The 18300-nt window shown below is 49.2% G+C and overlaps 2 protein-coding genes across 3 annotated transcripts in view; one reads left to right on the plus strand and one right to left on the minus strand.

Moving 5' to 3' along the window:
- Positions 1-4044: 4044 nt before the first annotated feature.
- Positions 4045-11291, minus strand: LOC138416147 (ribose-phosphate pyrophosphokinase 1). The gene is made up of 2 exons (XM_069544933.1): positions 10543-11291; positions 4045-5220 (listed from the first exon to the last, which is right to left on the minus strand). The coding sequence occupies exon 2, from the start codon at positions 5048-5050 to the stop codon at positions 4094-4096; it is 957 nt and encodes a 318-aa protein (XP_069401034.1). The 5' UTR covers positions 5051-5220; positions 10543-11291; the 3' UTR covers positions 4045-4093.
- A 1594-nt stretch (positions 11292-12885) lies between these two features.
- The window catches only part of QSOX1 (quiescin sulfhydryl oxidase 1), a 41315-nt gene continuing 35900 nt past the window's right edge, over positions 12886-18300 (plus strand). For both annotated transcript variants that reach the window (XM_069544935.1, XM_069544934.1), the window contains exon 1: positions 12886-13534. In XM_069544935.1, coding sequence (XP_069401036.1) covers positions 13267-13534 — 268 coding nt within the window. In that variant the 5' untranslated portion in view covers positions 12886-13266. The remainder of the gene's footprint in view (positions 13535-18300) is intronic.

Here is an 18300-nt window from a genome sequence, read left to right on the forward strand (position 1 = left end):
ATGGGAGGGATTTATCCCACCACTGCAGGCTCTAAAGATGGAGGAGCTAAGGAATGAGTTGCCTCTAGGAGCTGGGAAATAGTCCTCAGCTGACAGCAAAGATGTAGGACCTCAGTCCTACAACTGAGGGAATGAATTCTGCCAACAATCTGAATGTTCAAGGACACAGATTTTCCCCTAGAACTTCAGGAAGGGAACACAGAGCAGCCAGCAATTAGATGTTAACTAGTGTTGGACTTCTGACCTATGGAACCGTAAGATGACCAACTGCCATTGTTTTAAACCACTAAGTAAGATAATTTGTTATTGTAGCAATAGAAAAGGGATTCACGTAGTTTAAACTAAAAGCAAAAAGAAGAAAGGGTTTCAAGAAAGAGGGGGCCATCTGCTGTGTCAAGGCTGCAAGTGAGAGGAAGGAGGTGGGAGGTGGACCAGTTGATCCAGGAGCTTGTGGTTTGTCAGAAACCAGGTCAGGATGGGTTGAGGAGGAAAGGGTGGGGTGAGGAAGTGGAAGCGGTCAACACAGACAACCCTGTTGTAAAGTTTGGTTGTGAAGAGAAGGAAGGAAACAAGACCGTATCTGGGGGGAAGATGTACGTTCACCGAGGAGTTTTGTTTAGTCCGTTTTCTTTTTTCTTTTCTTTCTTTCTTTCTTTCTTTTTTTTTTTTCTGGCTGCCCTGCACAGCATGTGGGATCTTAACTTCCCTTACCAGAAATCAAATCCCTGCTCCTTGCAGTGGAAATACAGATTCTCAACCACTGGACCACCAGGGAAGGCCCTTGTTTTCTCAGTTTTAGGAGGAGATAGAGAGCATGTTTGTTTGCTGAAGGAATCAATTTAGTACCAAGAAAGAGTTAGGTGTGTGGGGGCAGGAGGAGAGGATCGGGAGCAAAATTACTGAGCCACAAGTGGAGGGGTTGGAGGTGATGAGAAGAAGGGGCTGGAAGGGAAACTCAGCAGATGAGCACAGGTGTAAAGGGTTTGCAGTTTGGCGGAAGGAGGAGGAGCTCCGGTCCGAGGGCTCGCTGTGTCATCCAAATGCCTGAAATGCTCACGGGGAGGGTGTGGGGAGAGAGGCATGTTGGAGGTTTGAGGAAAGACAAAATGATAGTGAATGGCTTGTCTTAGACTAGAGGAAGTCATCTGATTATGGAAGGGGAGTAGCCTCTCTCCAGGAAGGAAGTGGCCTTTCTTTCTCTTTCTTTTCCCCTGGTGCTGTGGGTGGTCTGCCGGGTCAAGGTTGGGCTCTGCAGTATCTTCTTTCTAGAGATACACCCTTGGAGCAACTCTCTTGGCCTGCCTGAGCTTCGGTTCTGCGTTACTGTCGTCAGCAGGCTTGACGACGCCTACTTCCATCAAAGGAGACGGCATGTGGCAAAGGGCTTCGTGGACTGTCCGGTCCTGTCTGGGTGTGAAATGTGCTCTTTCATCATGGGTGGTGTCTATCTTATGATTCCTGGCCAGGGGGATCCCTGAAGGCTGCATAGGAGTGTCTGGGAGGGTGCTCGTCTAGCCATAGCCTCTGTGTGCTGAGATCACTCCCTGTCGTAGCTGAGCAGTCCCTTCCACTTCCACCTGGTTCCAGGAGTGCTGAGAAACTCAGGCCTCAAAGGGAGGGGAAATCTGGGGGAGGGGGGCTGCCTCTCCTTGGGGCACTTCTCCAGCCGTACTGTCTGCAGCTGTCACCTGGCGGGTCCTGCCTTGCCCCTTGCTGAACGTTTGCTTCTCAGAGGGACCCCAGAGTGGCAAAAAGTTTTCCAACTCGGGTTCTCTGCAAAAGCTGTCTGTTGGATTAGAACGTGTTGTGTAGGTTGTCTGGAGAAGGGCTTTTGTTGTTCAGTCGCTAGGTCATGTCTGACTTTCTGTGATCCCGTGGACTATAGCCTGCCAGGCATCTCTGTCCGTGGAATTTTCCAGGCAGCTATACTGGAGTGGGTTGCCGTTTCCTACTCCAGGGGATCTTCCTGACGCAGGGATCGAACCTGCGTCTCCATGTCTTCTGCATTGGCAGGCGGATTCTTTACCAGCTGAGCTACCAGGGAAGCCCCAGAAACTGTTGGGGTACCCTTTAAAAATGATTCATAGCTGCCACAGGGATAAAAGATTATCTTATCTGAGCATCAACCAGGACATGCAGAGACACACCCCACAGTTAGTGAATGGGTAAATCACAAGTGTGATTACTTTCAAGACAAGAATAATAATACAATGTTTCCAGAAAGAGCAGGAAGTTAGGGAACTTTTATTTTCGATGATAAGGCAAAGTTGAGAAGAGGAGATCATGACAGTCAACTAGGAAATTTCAGGCTCATCAAGTGGTGGGCAGGGCATTTTATATTTTTATGAAAGTACAGAAGCAGACGCTACATTCAAACTCCCCTTCTGGACTAGAGGGTACAGTCCCCAGCTGCAAATGAGGCAGCCAACCACCAAACTGCAGAGCATGGCAGCCCGGGAGGTGCGACAGTGGTGTCTGGGCACATAGAAAGCCCCTCTGTCCAACAGAAGCATCCTTTCAAGGGGCTGGGCAGGGAGTGAAAACCAGGGCTGGATGGGGCGTGGCTGAACTGTGGACGGCAGCACAGGGCAAGTGGGTACATAAGGAAGGAGAGGTGGAGTGCTGCGAAGTCCTTCAGGGTGTCTGCTGATAAGGCCATCGTAAAATAAGAATGCAACATCTGGACACTGATGTGGTCATCTGGGAACATTAAAACACTCAGTATTTCATCTGGGCACTTCATGCAAAAAGCACTAACAGTGCCTGCTGTGGACTAGGCAAATTCCTGCAAGATGGCCTTTCTTCTCTGCATACGCTCTCCCTCTTTTTGCAACTAAATGGCTTAAGTCAAATTTATCTGGATATCTGAAAATTTCTGATGCATTCATGACACAGCTACGTAGGTCTTGTGACCTCCTCGTGTACCCAGACTTAGCTACTATTTTAAAAAATATTTATTTGGCTGCGTTGGGTCTTAGATGTGGCATGCAGGCTTACTTTCTCCAGGGCATGTGGAATCTTGGTTCCCTGACCAGGGATCAAACCGGCGTCCCCTGCATTGCAAGGTGGATTCTTTTTTTTTTTTTTTTTCACAATCAAAGAGATAACTTTATTAGTTTCTTCTACAAGAGACAGTAATATCAACTTTTTTTAAACAGAAATCTCAGGTCATTTGAGAGGCCAAATAGATCCAAAGAAAGATGATAAACAGTTAAATTAATCAAAAGGCACTACACCACCACCTAAAACCTACTACCGCAGTGGTAGTGGCCTAAGGAAGATTAAGCTACAGCAGAATCATCTCATGTTAATGTTACAGATCATAGAGCAGGAATTGAGTTTGCTTTCCAGAAAACTATGGCACAACAATCACTTGGGACCAAGTGGATATTTGGCCAGGAAAAGAAGATCAGGCCAAATGGAAAGGAATAGGGACAAAAAAGAATCCAAGTGACAGAATCCAAGCAAAGGGTGATGGATCAGGCTTTTTCCTCCCAAGAATCATTTGCTCTATGGTGGGTTGCTTCCCCTCAGGCTCCTGCCCTAGGGCTTCTCTAGCCTTACAGGGGCTCAGCCACCAGATCTGGGTTCGGGTTTCCCTAGGCTCTTGCATAATTTAGTACAGACTTTAGAGAACTTATCACACATTGCGGGGTGGGGGCGGTTGCTGAAGCATTCACATGCAAAGTAGTCTGAGCTTCCCCAAACATATTTGGGACACTCTACACAAAGCTTTCCAAAGTCCGACATCTTGTAGAAGCTGAACAGTTAAAGCTGCAAGGCTCACAAGATCAAAGAAGCCAGGATGAGACAATACAGGTAGAAAATCCCAGCAGCTACTGTCACTCTACATTTCTCTAACGTATTGGGTTGACCGATAAGTTCATTCAGGTTTTCCCATAAGCTGTTAAGGAACAACCCAAATGAACTTTTTGGCCAACACAATAGTAGTATCGCTCATATAACTGATGTGGGATGTAGAGAACTACACTGCAACAAGCTGGGTCTTCTGCTGGATTTTTCATCAAACACCAAAGAAAAAAACAAGGGGTGGGGCTCACTTTATTTTTGAAAAGCCTCAGGAGTTATTCTATTATAAAGGGACATGGCTGAACAGATAGGAGACGGACTCTCCATTGTGAGTTCTCCTGATGGCTTCCGCGAGGATCATGGAGATGTCAATCACCTGTATTTTGGAGCAATGCTTCATCTTATCCTCCTGAGGTATGGTATTGGTGACTACTACTGCTTCAAAGCATGCATTATTAATACGAGAAATGGCTGGGCCAGAAAAGATTCCATGAGTCAGGATAGCATAAACCCTGGTGGCTCCAGCTGAGAGAAGTTTGTCAGCTGCATGGCAGATTGTGCCGCAAGTGTCAGCCATGTCATCCACGAGGATGGCCACACGGTCCTTCACGTCCCCTACGAGCACCATGCGGTCCACTTCATTGGCCTTCTTCCGTTCTTTGTGAATCAAGGCAAAGTCCACATTCAACCGGTCTGCGATGGAAGTCACTCTCTTTGCTCCTCCAGCATCAGGTGAGACAATTGTGCAGTTCCTCCACTCAGAGAGGTTCTCCCTTATCCACTTGAGGACCGCTGGCTCTGCATACAAATTGTCGACTGGGATATCAAAAAAGCCCTGAATTTGAGAAGCATGAAGGTCCATGGTGATGATATGATCCGCGCCAGCTACAGAGAGCATATTTGCAACCAGCTTGGCTGAGATTGGAGCCCGGCTCTTATCCTTCTTATCCTGCCGGGCATAAGGGAAGCACGGGATGACTGCAGTAACCCGGCTGGCTGAAGCAATCTTGCAGGCATTAATCATAATCAAAAGTTCCATGAGATTGTCATTGATTTCACCGCAGCCACTCTGAACAATGTAGACATCCTCTCCACGAACACTTTCTCCGATTTCCACACAGGTCTCCTGGTTGCTGAATTTCTTAGTCACCACCTTGCCCAGTTCCAGGCCCAGGCGGTCGGCAATCTTCTGGGATAGATCCTGGTGGGAGCTGCCGCTGAAGATTTTGATGTTCGGCATCTTGGCCAACTACCCTAGGCTCTCTTTGCTTAACGATCACTGCTGTCGCCGCCGAGACCCGAACCGAGTGGGCCCAGAGACTCAGTACTAAGCACTCGCGTTTCTACTCCGCCATCTTCGCAAGGTGGATTCTTAATCTCCGGACCATCAGAGAAGTCCCTTTGCTTCTACTTTAAATGACAAAGAAAGAAAGAAAAGCATTAGTTGAGCCCTGCTGTCCTGGATACTGTCCTAGGCTCTTTCACATTTTCTCACTGGATTTGTCCACCTCTGCCTCCAGGCTCTGGTCACAACCTGCTTTAGTCTGTGCCGCCTCATTTAGCCTCTTCCCCTGATAACAGTATTCCTTTTTCTTTGGAAAATTGATCCTTTCTTACTCCAAACATGTACTTATGGTTGGGGTTACCAGTTACAGTGCTCACCCCAATAGAGATGTGACCTCTCTGGTCACAGTGACTGATCTGGGAATAAACAAGCAATCCAAGCCTGACCAGAGTTTTCTCCAGTAGTTTTCAAACTAGGATCAGAAGAGAAGTTCTATTGCTTTATCTTTCCCCTTCTGATCTCAAAGTTGAAAGCATACAACCAGAATTCTGGACTCTCAAAAGCAGCCTAGCTGAGAAAATAATGCCGATGTACAGAGACCAGAAATGCAGACCAAGATGGTGTCATGGTGTCTCGGGTCTAGGCATGGCTTTGTCCTACCCTTGATTTAGTTCTTTGAGGCGACTGAGTCCCCTTCCCTGCTTCAGCTGATTCGGTTTGGGATACCCACTCCAGTATTCAATCCTAAAGGAAATCAGTCCTGAATATTCATTGGAAGGACTGATGCTGAAGCTGAAGCTCCAATACTTTGGCCACCTGATGCAAAGAACTGAGTCATTGGAAAAGACCCTGATGCTGGGAAAGATTGAAAGCAGGAGGAGAAGGGGACAACAGAGGATGAGATGGTTGGATGGCATCACCGACTTAATGGACATGAGTTTGAGTAAGCTCTGGGAGTTGGTGATGGACAAGAAAGCCTGGCATGCTGCAGTCCATGGGGTGGCAAAGAGTCAGACATGACTGAGCATCTGAACTGAACTGAGTCCCCTTCCCTGCTTCAGCTGATTCAGTTTAGGATTTTCTGGAGTATAACCGAGTCCTCCTAAGGTGCTCATTTATTCAGACAAATCCCAGAATCTCAGGCAGCCCCTTCAACTGACCAAGAGGTTCAGATCCTGTTCCTCTCAGTTTTGACATCCCTTTGAAGTTATCTTGTTTCCTCTGTAGCTACCCCCACCAAACTGGCTCCCGCTCACGATTCTGGATTAAATATTTATCTCATCTCTGCTAAGACAGGCTGGAATTTTCAAAGGCTTTACTAAAATTCTGAGGGCTGACAGCCAGCAAACAAATAATATGAGGTAGTAAATGTATAAAACAGACAAGATTACAGAAGTCTTCTGCAAGCTTACTTGAAGACTTGCAGATCTATATTATTGCATGAGCTGTCTTGAAATGGCTTTATTGTAACTCTGAAGATGTGGCGAAATGTTTTAGCAATTCAGCCTGGATCCCTTGCTTCCTGGCTATGAGTCTGACTCCACATAGAGGGCATTGTTTAAAAAGTCAAATTAAATGTAGCAAAACAAATTGATTAATTCATGCAGAAATCTGATGTTGAACTCCAACTCTGTCCTTGTATAGCTGTGTGACCTTGGGCAAGTTATTTAGCTCTCTGTTTCAGAGACCATGTCTATAACATGGAGATCACAATATTATAGGATAGTACTGAGGATTAACTGAGATAAAACATGTAAAACATTCAGGGTTAATAAGTGGAATTTTTGTTCACTTCGTCCCTGAAAGAGAGCAAGCTGTAGGAGGACATGGCCAGCTTCTTTCGGGTCCTTGCTTGCCTCACTGAGAGGAAGAATAGGTGACCTAACTGGTAAGTGGTGGGGAAGGAACTCCGCCATATGGCTCAATCTCTCCGGAATCTCCTTCTCTGGCACCTGGCAGCCTGTGTGCCAGCAGATGCCCACCGAAGTCTTTTCCTCCATTCAGCCAGCTTACCAGACAGGCTCAGCCCCTATCAAGAGCTGGAGTCACGTTTATTTAGGAACGCTTGGTGAAAGTGCATCTAAGCCACATTCTCCAATCAATTTCGTCCGTGAGAAAGGGGAGGCATTTGAGTCTCCATTCGCTCCCTGAGCTTGTTCCTTACTTGAGACGGGACCCAGGGGTATTACTGACAGCCCCCCATACTCCCACCCCAAGCCCCTTTACTTAACAGTGCTCAACCCATAGGAAGTGCTCAGTAAGTGCACAGACATCTATTCTAGAAGCTTAACATTCTCCCAAACCAATCTCACAGCATCACAAAATTGGCAAGGTCCCCAGAAGTCTCCTAAGGGGAAGACTGGACACCCTCCCCCACAGCGACTCAGCCATGTGGCCTTGATGCTTTTGACTTCGGGCCTCATTTGATGACTTGCAGGTTCCTAAAAGGCTTGCCTCTTGATATCGGCCAGAGAGCCCTAACAAAAAGGCCTGGAGACTACGGCCTTATATCTTCATTTCACTTGAAATAATCCACTTGTCCTTGTGGAATGAGGATGGCAAGAGGAAGAAAGCAGGGGGGTTAGAAATGCATGTGGTTGGTGGGGAGGTACCTATTTCCTTTGAATTGCCAAATGACCTGGGAACCAGGGAAGCTCTACCTGAATATGGGGTTCTGCCCCAATTATCCTTTTCACAGAGGTCCCCATCTTAATATTTCAGTAGCTATGTTGGAAAGCCTGATGAAAATGGACTCTACCATTACTTTGCTGTGAGACCTTGTGCAGTTGCCTTCACCTTTCTGGGCCTCAGTCTCCTCAGACAGATCAAGAATAAGACCATTGGGCTAAGTGTGAACAGGAAAGAACACGGAGCTGGGAAGGGATTGCTTAAGCCCTTGTATGCTGGCTCTCTCTCCAGTGGGTGGCTAGACCCCCAGTTCCCTGCGCCCACCCAGGAGACTCACAGAAGGACGGTCAGGGATTTCTGTTTCCCACTCTCATTTCTAAGGCTTTGAAGTGCCCAAGTTTAGGTACAATATTCTGCATCCTCTACCTTCCTCTAACCAGCCTTTTGTCTCAGAAGCCCACTTTTATGGACCTTAATCAGGACACCCTCACTTCCGGTTTTGATTGGGTTTGGCCAATGGGAGGTGATGGCAAGACAGCAGAGGACTGGGGAAGAGATGGAAGTGAGACTTCCCTGGCGCCTCCCTGCTTTCCTCCTGGCTCTGTGTCCCTGGCAGTGGCCGCATTTTGTGGTCCTGGCTCCTATTGGGAGGCCTCTCTTCCAGGACTCCAGCTTCCACCAGCCTTCCTCACAGAGTTCCCTCCCGTAGTTTCCTACTCGGAGTACAAGAAGGACTTTTGTCATTAGTCGCTAGGGACATTACACGTCTTGTCAGGTCCTTCCACCCACACACGCCTCTGAACCACCCCGTCCATTAGCAACCCCCTCAACCATCCTTCTGAACGTGCCTTTTCTTTCCTGCCATATCTAACTGATAACGGACTCTCACGACCTCTCTTCCAACTTTCACAATGGGTAATCCAACTGAGCCCAGGCATGGAGAGGTTCACCTGGAAGACCAAGAGGCAAGTTCTGAAGGGACAAAGCCATGATTCCGTCCCTGCTGCTGGGCCCTTGCCTTCCAGCGGCTCATACCCTCTCTGATCCTCAGTGCTAGTGAGTAAGTAGAAAGTCATCTAGTGCTCTGCCACCGGATGACACATTCTACCAAACACTATTCTGTTGCTCTCACATCCATACATGACCACTGGAAAAACCATAGCCTTGACTAGACGGACCTTTGTTGGCAAAGTAATGTCTTTGCTTTTCAATATGCTATCTAGGTTGGTCATAACTTTTCTTCCAAGGAGTAAGCGTCTTTTAATTTCATGGTTGCAGTCACCATCTGCAGTGATTTTGGAGCCCCCCAAAATAAAGTCTGACACTGTTTCCACTGTTTCCCCATCTAGTTCCCATGAAGTGATGGGACCAGATGCCATGATCTTCGTTTTCTGAATGTTGAGCTTTGAGCCAAGTTTTTCACTCTCCTCTTTCATCAAGAGGCTTTTTATTTTCTCTTCACTTTCTGCCATAAGGGTGGTGTCATCTGCATATCTGAGGTTATTGATATTTCTCCTGGCAATCTTGATTCCAGCTTGTGTTTCTTCCAGCCCAGTGTTTCTCATGATATACTCTGCATATAGGTTAAATAAGCAGAGTGACAATATACAGCCTTGACGTACTCCTTTTCCTATTTGAAACCAGTCTGTTGTTCCATGTCCAGTTCTAACTGTTGCTTCCTGAGCTGCATACAGGTTTCTCAAGAGGCAGGTCAGGTGGTCTGGTATTCCCATCTCTTTCAGAATTTTCCACAGTTTATTGTCAAGGCTATGGTTTTTCCATTGGTCATGTATGGATGTGAGAGTTGGACTGTGAAGAAAGCTGAGCACCAAAGAATTGATGCTTTTGAACTGTGGTGTTGGAAAAGGCTCTTGAGAGTCCCTTGGACTACAAGGAGATCCAACCAGTCCATTCTGAAGGAGATCAGCCCTGGGATTTCTTTGGAAGGAATGATGCTAAAGCTGAAACTCCAGTACTTTGGCCACCTCATGTGAAGAGTTGACTCACTGGAAAAGACTCTGATGCTGGGAGGGATTAGGGGCAGGAGGAGAAGGGGACGACAGAGGATGAGATGTCTGGATGGCATCACTGACGCAATGGAGTGAGTCTGAGTGAACTCCGGGAGTTGGTGATGGACAGGGAGGCCTGGCATGCTGCGATTCATGGGGTTGCAAAGACTTGGACACGACTGAGCAACTGAACTGAACTGATCCTGTTGCTCACCATCATCATCTGTGTTGGTGTAGAAGCTGCATTCCTCTTACCGTCTATCTCAGTTTCAGTGGACAGACTCCCAAATTCCCTCTCTTTTATTCAAACATAACACACAAATGATTCACAAATGGGAAAGTCAACAGGGGTCCTTTGACGTTAGTCTTCTCGTCGGTAAAAATCAGATAATAATACTCTCAACCTCATAAGGATGGGGTGAGGGTTAAATGAGTAGCATCTGTAAGCACTCAGTAGAGCAGGCGCAAACTATTAGCCATTTCTTTTATTCTCATGTCTGATTTGTCTTGCCTCACTTTCCTACCATGTGTATGCAGGAAGGGGAACAGGGAACTTGGCTAGGAATTCCCAAATGCCCCCACTTTCAACGCTTTCCTCGGCCTGCCATCCCCTCCATGCCCTATCCCCGAGTAGATTTCCTTCTCTGGCACTTTTTCATCCCAGGAAGCTCCTGGAAGGGCAAGCCAGGAACTTATGGTTTCTGTTTTCAATGCTAGACCAGTGGTTTTCACATGGTGGTCAAGGGGATCCCTAGGGTTCCCAAGAAGCCCCCATGGACCACAGAAAGTGGTTACTGTTGTAGGTCATACCTTTCAGCTTGCTTTGATCTGAGCCTCCTTTTAAGCTTCTGTTTAAACAGACTTCTGAGACTTAAAGTTGAGAACCCCTGTATGACTGTTCTGAGATACTGACGTTCCAGATTTTATAAGTCTCAATGCTAATTTCTTCGGTCCCATTGCCAAGAAACTTTATTCCATTCTTATTGTTTGTATTCTTTTCCATTTCTGATACAATCTGAAATAGATATGTGAACAAACAAGTCTTTGTGTACTTACATGGGCTGTCCTTCCCAGGCACTCTTCACGTTCAGCCAACATTGTCCCCTTAATTCCAAGGAATTTCCTGGGGAAGATAACTACCACACTGTTTAACAACAGAGTGAAAGCACTTGACTTTTATCAGCACCTGATCTCACCACTGGAGTGCATCCACCCCTGGGAATCCCAGGTTGATAGGGGACTATCTATGCAGTTCAAGACTTTGGCACAGAGAATATGAATGCATGAAGGGAACAAAAGCCCCAACCTTCAGATATCTGCCTGGAATGCTCTTCTCCCACATTGACACAAGTTTCCCTCCCATTCTCCATTTGGGTCTTTGGATCAAATATTACCTCATTAGAACTGCCTTCAGACTGGGGCAAGAGGAACCCCTACCTTGTCTTCTGAGCTCTCCAGTCCTCTTCCAGCTATGCCCCTTTCCACAGAGTTAGAAGCCCATGGCTCAAGGGGATGTGCCCACCCAAAGCTCCTGTGCCTCACCTCTTCTTAGATCATACTGGGAGTACCTGAGACCCTAGAACTCCCTATTCCAAGAGCACCAGGCCAACTTCTAGAGACTACATCAGCCTTTTCCTCAAGGTCTATTCTCTTGAGGAACCAAGGAGGGGCTATTTGCTAAAGGTATGGCTGGAGCTCGCAGACAGGGATGTTACAGGTGCAGGCACAAGGTCCCACGAAGTGTGGGACAGAGCTGGGGTGCAAAGAATGGGAGGAAGGTTGAGGGCCAGGACCAGTTACCACCCAAGAAGCCCCATTCCAGTGCACATCTTAGGGGGAGTCTGAGAATTCTAAACTTAAGTTTGACCTTCCAGATTTTTGTGACTGTGTACTTGTCAAGATGAAAGGACGGGAATTTTACCTAAGTTTAGACTGGCTTATAATTTTAAATTAAGTAGACATATGTGTGGGGCTTCCCAGGTGCTCAGTGGTAAAGAATTCGCCTGCCAATGTAGGAGACATGAGTTCGATCCCTGGGTTGGGAAGATCCCCTGGAGAAGGAAATGGCTACCCACTCCAGTATTCTTGCCTGGGAAATCCCATGGACAGAGGAGCCTGGAGAGCTGCAGTCCATGGGGGTCGCAAAGAGTCGGACGCGACTTAATGACTGAGCTCACATGCATGGTATGTTTATCTCCATTTGCACTATTTGCCCCGGCCCTGTAAATATCAGGGTTGGGTCTATCCCTGACCTCCCTGTCTAAAATAAAATACCACTTCCTCTGTCACTTTAGTCTTACTTCATTGTACATTTCTTCAGAGCCTTTGACAAAACAGGATTTACGTTTATGCCTCTATCCTTGTCTATGTAGGTTCCGTGACTGTAGAGTCTTGGTTTTATGTACTGCCTTAGCCTTAGTACCTACAGCAGCGCCTCACACAAAGAAACTACTCGATAAATGATGAATGAATAACAAATCTAGTCTCAGAAGACTTACAAGTGAGGTGGGCTAACCCAGGAGGCACAGAGGAAAAAGATCACTTGTGCCAACACTCTGAGGATCACCTGCTCCCCTGAAGATAACTCAGCATTGGAGCTATAAAAGGTAGAGCAGGGAAAATTAATCATTAACACCTTTACAGCACACAAGATTAGTTGTTGGGTTACTCCTGAGAGGGATATGTAAGTGAACATGGAGATCCGTGAGCAGACTGGAGGGTTAGATGTGGGGGACCTGGGCTGCTGGGAGCCCCTATCTCAGGAATCTTCCTAACAACTTCAGGGTGGCCAGAACTGCGCGCTGAGCAAACTCTGATGCCACCCAATGGGCCACGCCAATCCAGTCCAGTCTGTGATGGGAGGGAGCTTCTAATTCATTACCAGGAAGCCCTCAAATAATGTTTTCCTTGGATGGTCACAGGCCTCAGGCGGTGTGGACACATCTGGTTCCCGTGGAGTCACGGTGGTTACACACTCAACAGACTGTCTTTCCACCCCTCCCTTTCTCCCATGCTTCTAAGTCACAACTTCTCGTCGCTTGGTGGGATCCCCAGCACTTTCTGGGAACAAAGTCCATCGGTCCAATCCATTCCAACGGATTCCTTTTCCGTTGAATACGGGGCCCATGAGAAGCCAAACGACTTCCCCGGGTTGCCCAGAGAGAGTCTGTCGCCCGGGACTCTGCCCCAGCGGATGTTCCACACCTATCATTTGGCGGGCGGGGCTCGGGGACCTGGGCTGCGCTCTCCGCCTTTTGCAGGCGGAGGCGAGAACCCGAGTAGCTCTGAGGTCTCGGCGGACGGCGAAGAGAGGCGCTCGCAGCGGAGCAGGGAGACCGCGCCGGGCTTCTGCCTTCGTCGGCTCTCGGGCCGGCGGGCGGGGCCAGGGGCGGGGCCAGGGGCGGGACCGGACCATGGCGGGCGGGGTCTGCGGGCTCCGCCTCCCGACGGAGGCAGGAGGTTCCGCGGCGGAGCCGCTGAGCTCAAGTCTTCCGAAAACTTGTGTGCAGCGGTGGCCTCGGCGCGACGGCGAGGATGGGGTGGTGCGGCCGCGGCTCCGGGCCGCCGCCGTCGCGGCTGCTGATGCTGCTGTCGCTGCTGCTGGCGGTGCGTGGCGCTGGCGCGGCCCCGCGCTCGGCGCTCTACTCGTCCTCCGACCCGCTGACGCTGCTGCGGGCGGACACGTTGCGCCGCACGGTGCTGGGCTCCCGCAGCGCCTGGGCGGTGGAGTTCTTCGCCTCCTGGTGTGGCCACTGCATCGCCTTCGCCCCGACGTGGAAGGCACTGGCCAACGACGTTAAAGGTGAGAAACTGGGTGCCGGGGTTGGGTGGGGGAGGCTCGCTCTCCTCGTCCCATCCGGGCGGATCCCCGCCACCTGCCTTGCGGAGCGCCCTTCGGCATTGCCCGCTTCCCCCTGCCCATCACCTCCGCCCATCTTTCTTTCTGCACCTCCCACTCCCCCCACCCCACCCCCGCGCCCAGTTTCTCAGCTCTCAGCTCCATCTTTAGCTCCTGCCCTTCCCTTTCTTTTTCCCCTTGGCCGATGTCCCGAATTTCTCTCCCTCTTCCCGCGGTCTGGGTCCCCAGACCTGCCCTGCTTTCCATGTCAGTCCTCCGCCGGCTTACGGCCCCCATGCCTGCGACGTGGTCGCCTTTGTTCCTCCTCGCTAACACCTTACACGGCTTCCCGTAGTTCAGCCCTGTGGCAGCAGCACCCCTCCTACCGAGTTCCCCAGTTGCGATGGGATCAGTACACATTCGACCGCCCTCTTATCCCCACTCCCTCCTTCCGTGCCCCACCCCTTGGCTAGCAGACCCAGCTGGTACGTAGACTCCTTTCTCAGCTTTATCTTTGAGGCAGTTTCCCTGTTTCCTGTTTCCAGGCCTCTCCTGACCTGCTGCCTCCAGCTTCAGTTTCTGGGCCCTCCTTCTCTGTCTCCCCGACCTTCTGCTTTAACCTAAGGAGCCCAGAGGCCTGATTGAGGGCAGCCTCTTGGCGTGTCTTTGGCCCTTACTTCATTTTACCATTCATTGGCCTGGCCACTAATACCATGTTTTCTTCATTCTTAAGAGACCATCAGTTGCCATTCTTTTACTATCAGCCTGAGAGGTAGAGGGATAAGACAGTCGCTAATAGATGGATAGAGATTTAAAGGCATCCTCCATTACAGAAATGTTAATGTTTTTAAAAACTTAAGTTTTGGAACTGAATAAATATGGCAGCCATAGTAATTTATATTTATCTAGTGCTTACTACAATGAATGTCAGCTTCCTGAGTAAGTACTTGATGTACAGTATCTCAGTTTCCTTTTTGCAAGTCGGGATCGCCGTGGGGTCATCCATCTGTCTAGCCCGGATGGTGGGTATTTGGGCGGGGCTGGTATGTGGTAGTGGTGTATTTCTGATATGCTGCTCTGAATGGAGCTATTTCCTGCTTATGGGCTCCTGGCCTTCAGTGGTCGCTGAATGAGGACTGCAGTTGTCTTGGGGAGTAGGCCTCTTCCTGGAGAGAAAACAACAGGGGCTGTTGTTCCCCTGCCATGCTGTTGGTATTTTTTGATAAACTTAACTGTTTTCGGTAGAGTAGTGCATTTGGTGGTACTAGAGCCCACCTGTGTCTGCTGGAGACATAAGAGACACGAGTTCGATCCCTGTGTCAGGAAGATCCCCTGGAGGAGGGCAGTATTCTTGCCTGGAGAATCCCAGGGACAGAGGAGCCTGGCGGGCTGTGGTCACACGGAGCTGGACATGACTGAGTGACCAACACACAGAGATGTTGTTACATTTGTAGGTGTTGTAGATGTTACGTTTGTAGATTTATAGATGTTGGTTTTCAAACTCAGGCCCCCTCTTCCCTGGAGCAGCTTGCACAGTGGTTCCTAAAGTGGCCAGATGGAAAGATGTATCATCTGCTATCCATATGGTCTTGGAAAGTTATTTTAAAACCAAACTAATAAATCAGTTTCCCTCCAAATTACATGTAGACACTTGTCTGCAGGCCTCTACAGTTCTGTCACCTAAATGTGCCTTTTCTCAGCAGTTCTTCCTGCTATTTCAGTGATATCTACACATCTGGTCAAAGCAGGAGGCAGATAGAATGTTGAACGTGGAATCTGAACACCTAAGCAGTGTTCGGTGTTCAGGGGACACTGTGGGCCTGAACATTATAAAAAACTTCTAGGTCAGTTTCTACTTTGAGGCCATAAGAGGTCCTTAGTGGCTACAGATGGACTCCTTCTAGAAGATTCTTAGATCTTGAGAGTGAGGAACAGAAAGATTACCTTCCAGTTGACTCATGGGTTCATTCTCTTGCAACCTAGAGATTTCCAGTGAATTGTACATCCAGACACTGACCCCGCCTGCTCCTAAATGAGGGTCTTCTCCCACTGTAGGAAGTAAGAGTCTTTCCCTAAAAAATGCAAGTCAAAACTTACCCTTAGAAAGGAAGATGGTGTCTGTGGAGATGAACCGCAGTCCGTGAGAGGTGGGAGATTTAGGTGAAAACCTGGAGTCTCCCATGAGCCATGGAGGTGTCAGCTCCCTAAGCAGGATCAGGTCGGGGGAACCAACTTGTTGAATCTGGTGTTGTGTTGCAGTGATAAAGAATGCCTCCACTCCAGTCCAAGGAAGTGTTTCCAGGTGAGGCCCTTCAACACCTCTGTGTTCTGAGGTTCCTTGAGAAAGTTTGGTTGTGGACCAGCAGAGGGCTGCTCTCCCACCACCTTGGGCCCAGGGGCCTGTGGCTCCTGCCCTCTGCCTTTGGTATGAATGTGTTGGGTAGGAACAGTGAGACTGTGGAAGGTCATGGGTAGGGTGGAAGTGGGGGAGAAAATTGTGCAATCCTGCCCAGTTGGCCTTAGGCATTTAATCTGACTGGCCAGGGCTCATTTCTTCAGTAACCTGTGGGCTAGGTTCTCTGGGGCAGTTGTTACCCTGGGGCAAAGCACCTGTTTCTAAGGACCCAGATCATCCCTTTCTATTCCAGAGCAGCTCTTGTTACCTCACCATACATTTGGGAAATTGTGTTCCTTTTAGACCTTCAGGCTTCTTTACTGGCTAATCAATCAGCAAATATTTGTTGAGTGACTTCTGTGTACAAAGCATTGTTTACATTACTATTGGGTAAATCACCCAGCAGGGAAATTGGCACCCTTAAGAAGCCATATTTGAAAAGGGTCAAAGGAGCATGGCTTAGCCATTTCTTATTGTGGGAATTCAGGCAAGGGCAAAGTCACAGAGGCCTTTATCTAAACAGTTATTTATTACACGGTTGCCTTCTGCCCGGCACTGTGCTAAGGGCCTTTATAGGCCATTACAGGCCTTTATACAATCTTTGTGAGAAAACATCTGAGCAACAGACAGCCCTGTTTAAAACAAAACAGTTAAGTAACTTGCCCAAGATTACGCAGATGCTGGAGGAGGTTCTTTATTATTTTTTAATGTATTTATTTTTAATTGAAGGATAATTGCTTTACAATATTGTGTTGGTTTCTGCCGTACATCAGCATGAATCAGTCATAGGTATATATACGTCCCCTCCCTCTTGAGCCTCTCCCTCCCACTTCCCACTTCATCCCACCCCTCTGTGTTGTCACAGAGTCCCAATTTCGGTTTCCTGAGTCATACAGCAAATTCCCACTGGCTATCTGTTTTCCATATGGTCGTGTATATGTTTCCATGCTGTTCTCTCCATTAGTCCCAGCCTCTCCTCCTCCCCGCCCCCCTACCCAGCCCTGGGTCCATAAGTCTGCTCTCTGTGTCTGCATTGGAGGAGGCTCTTGCACCCAGCTCCTCCTGACTTTTCAGAGCCAGGCCAGGTGGTGAGGCAGGAGACAGAGGAAAGGTACTGCAGGTGAAGAGCGAGGAGATGAGATGTGTGAGACGTGGGTGCTGAGTGACAGCGAGCGGTATTGGTCCCCCCTTTCTCTCCCAGGTGTGGCCCTTCCATCCTGCTGGTACCCTTGCGCTACTGGTGTAGAGCCTGGCCCCGGGCAGCCGCTCACTGGACACCCGTGCAGACTGGGGACACGAGCCTCACGGGATCCCCCATGAGGCCGTGGGGAGCAGGTCTTCTGCTGCTGCCGTGGCGCCCCTTGACTCAGACCCAGGGTGTCAGCCATGTGAGGGGCGGGGAAGGCATTTTGGCCATGTCATGGTCTCATGGCCCAGAAGCTGGCATCAAGGGGGAAGGGACGTGGTGGGAACAGCCTAGGCCCAGCTCCAGCTCCCTGAGTCAGAAGGACTTCCCGGAGACTCAGGTGGGATCTCGTTCTGACCTCTCCATCTGACTGGCTCCTGTGGCTGGGGCAGGCCTGGCCTCTGCCTGAATAGAGGCCCGGGCTGCATCACCCTCCGAGGTCTCACAGCTATTCTCCTTGGCAGGAGTGGTTAACAGAGCTGGAAAGGACCTGAGAGACCTTCATCTCGGCCCTCTTTGACCTGTAAGGAAACAGATCCAGAGAGGAGACGTGAGGTGCTCATGGTGCTCTGGCCAGTAATAGCCGTGAGCAGGCCTTGTGACTCCGGGTCCAGTGCCCTTTCCCGGCCTTGTGAGTGGGGGCGGGGGGACGCTGTCCGTGACTCCAGAAGGGATGCACCCCAACCCCCTCATCACAAGGTGCTCCCTCTCCCACCACCCCAAGGCCTACAGCTGTCCCCTGCCTACCCTAAACCTCCCCTCTCATCCCCTCCATTTGCTCACTTACTCTCTTGTCAGTGGAGAGATTACTTTGCCAGGGCAGTAATTGTACAGGGAAGTTTTTTCTCCCTCGAGAGGAGGGCTGGGCTGAGGCTGCCGATTATTCAGTGTTAGGCCTGCAGGTTGTGGTATTAAGTCACCCAACACCTTAGAAAGCTTCCCCCGCCCAGCTGTGTTCCTTTTTGACAGCAGGACACTTCCCTTAAATGTGGCTTAGCTTTATCAGCGGGGCACCCAAATAAGGCCGTCTTTATTCCTGGTGCTGTTACTAGAATGATGAATTGTCAGACCTGCGGTGACTAGTATCACACCAGATCTGTGTAGGTCGTTATGGCTCATTAAGGTATTGACACTGATATTCCTGAGAAA

This window comes from Ovis canadensis, chromosome 12, assembly GCF_042477335.2.
Source record: "Ovis canadensis isolate MfBH-ARS-UI-01 breed Bighorn chromosome 12, ARS-UI_OviCan_v2, whole genome shotgun sequence".
Lineage (NCBI taxonomy): Eukaryota > Metazoa > Chordata > Mammalia > Artiodactyla > Bovidae > Ovis > Ovis canadensis.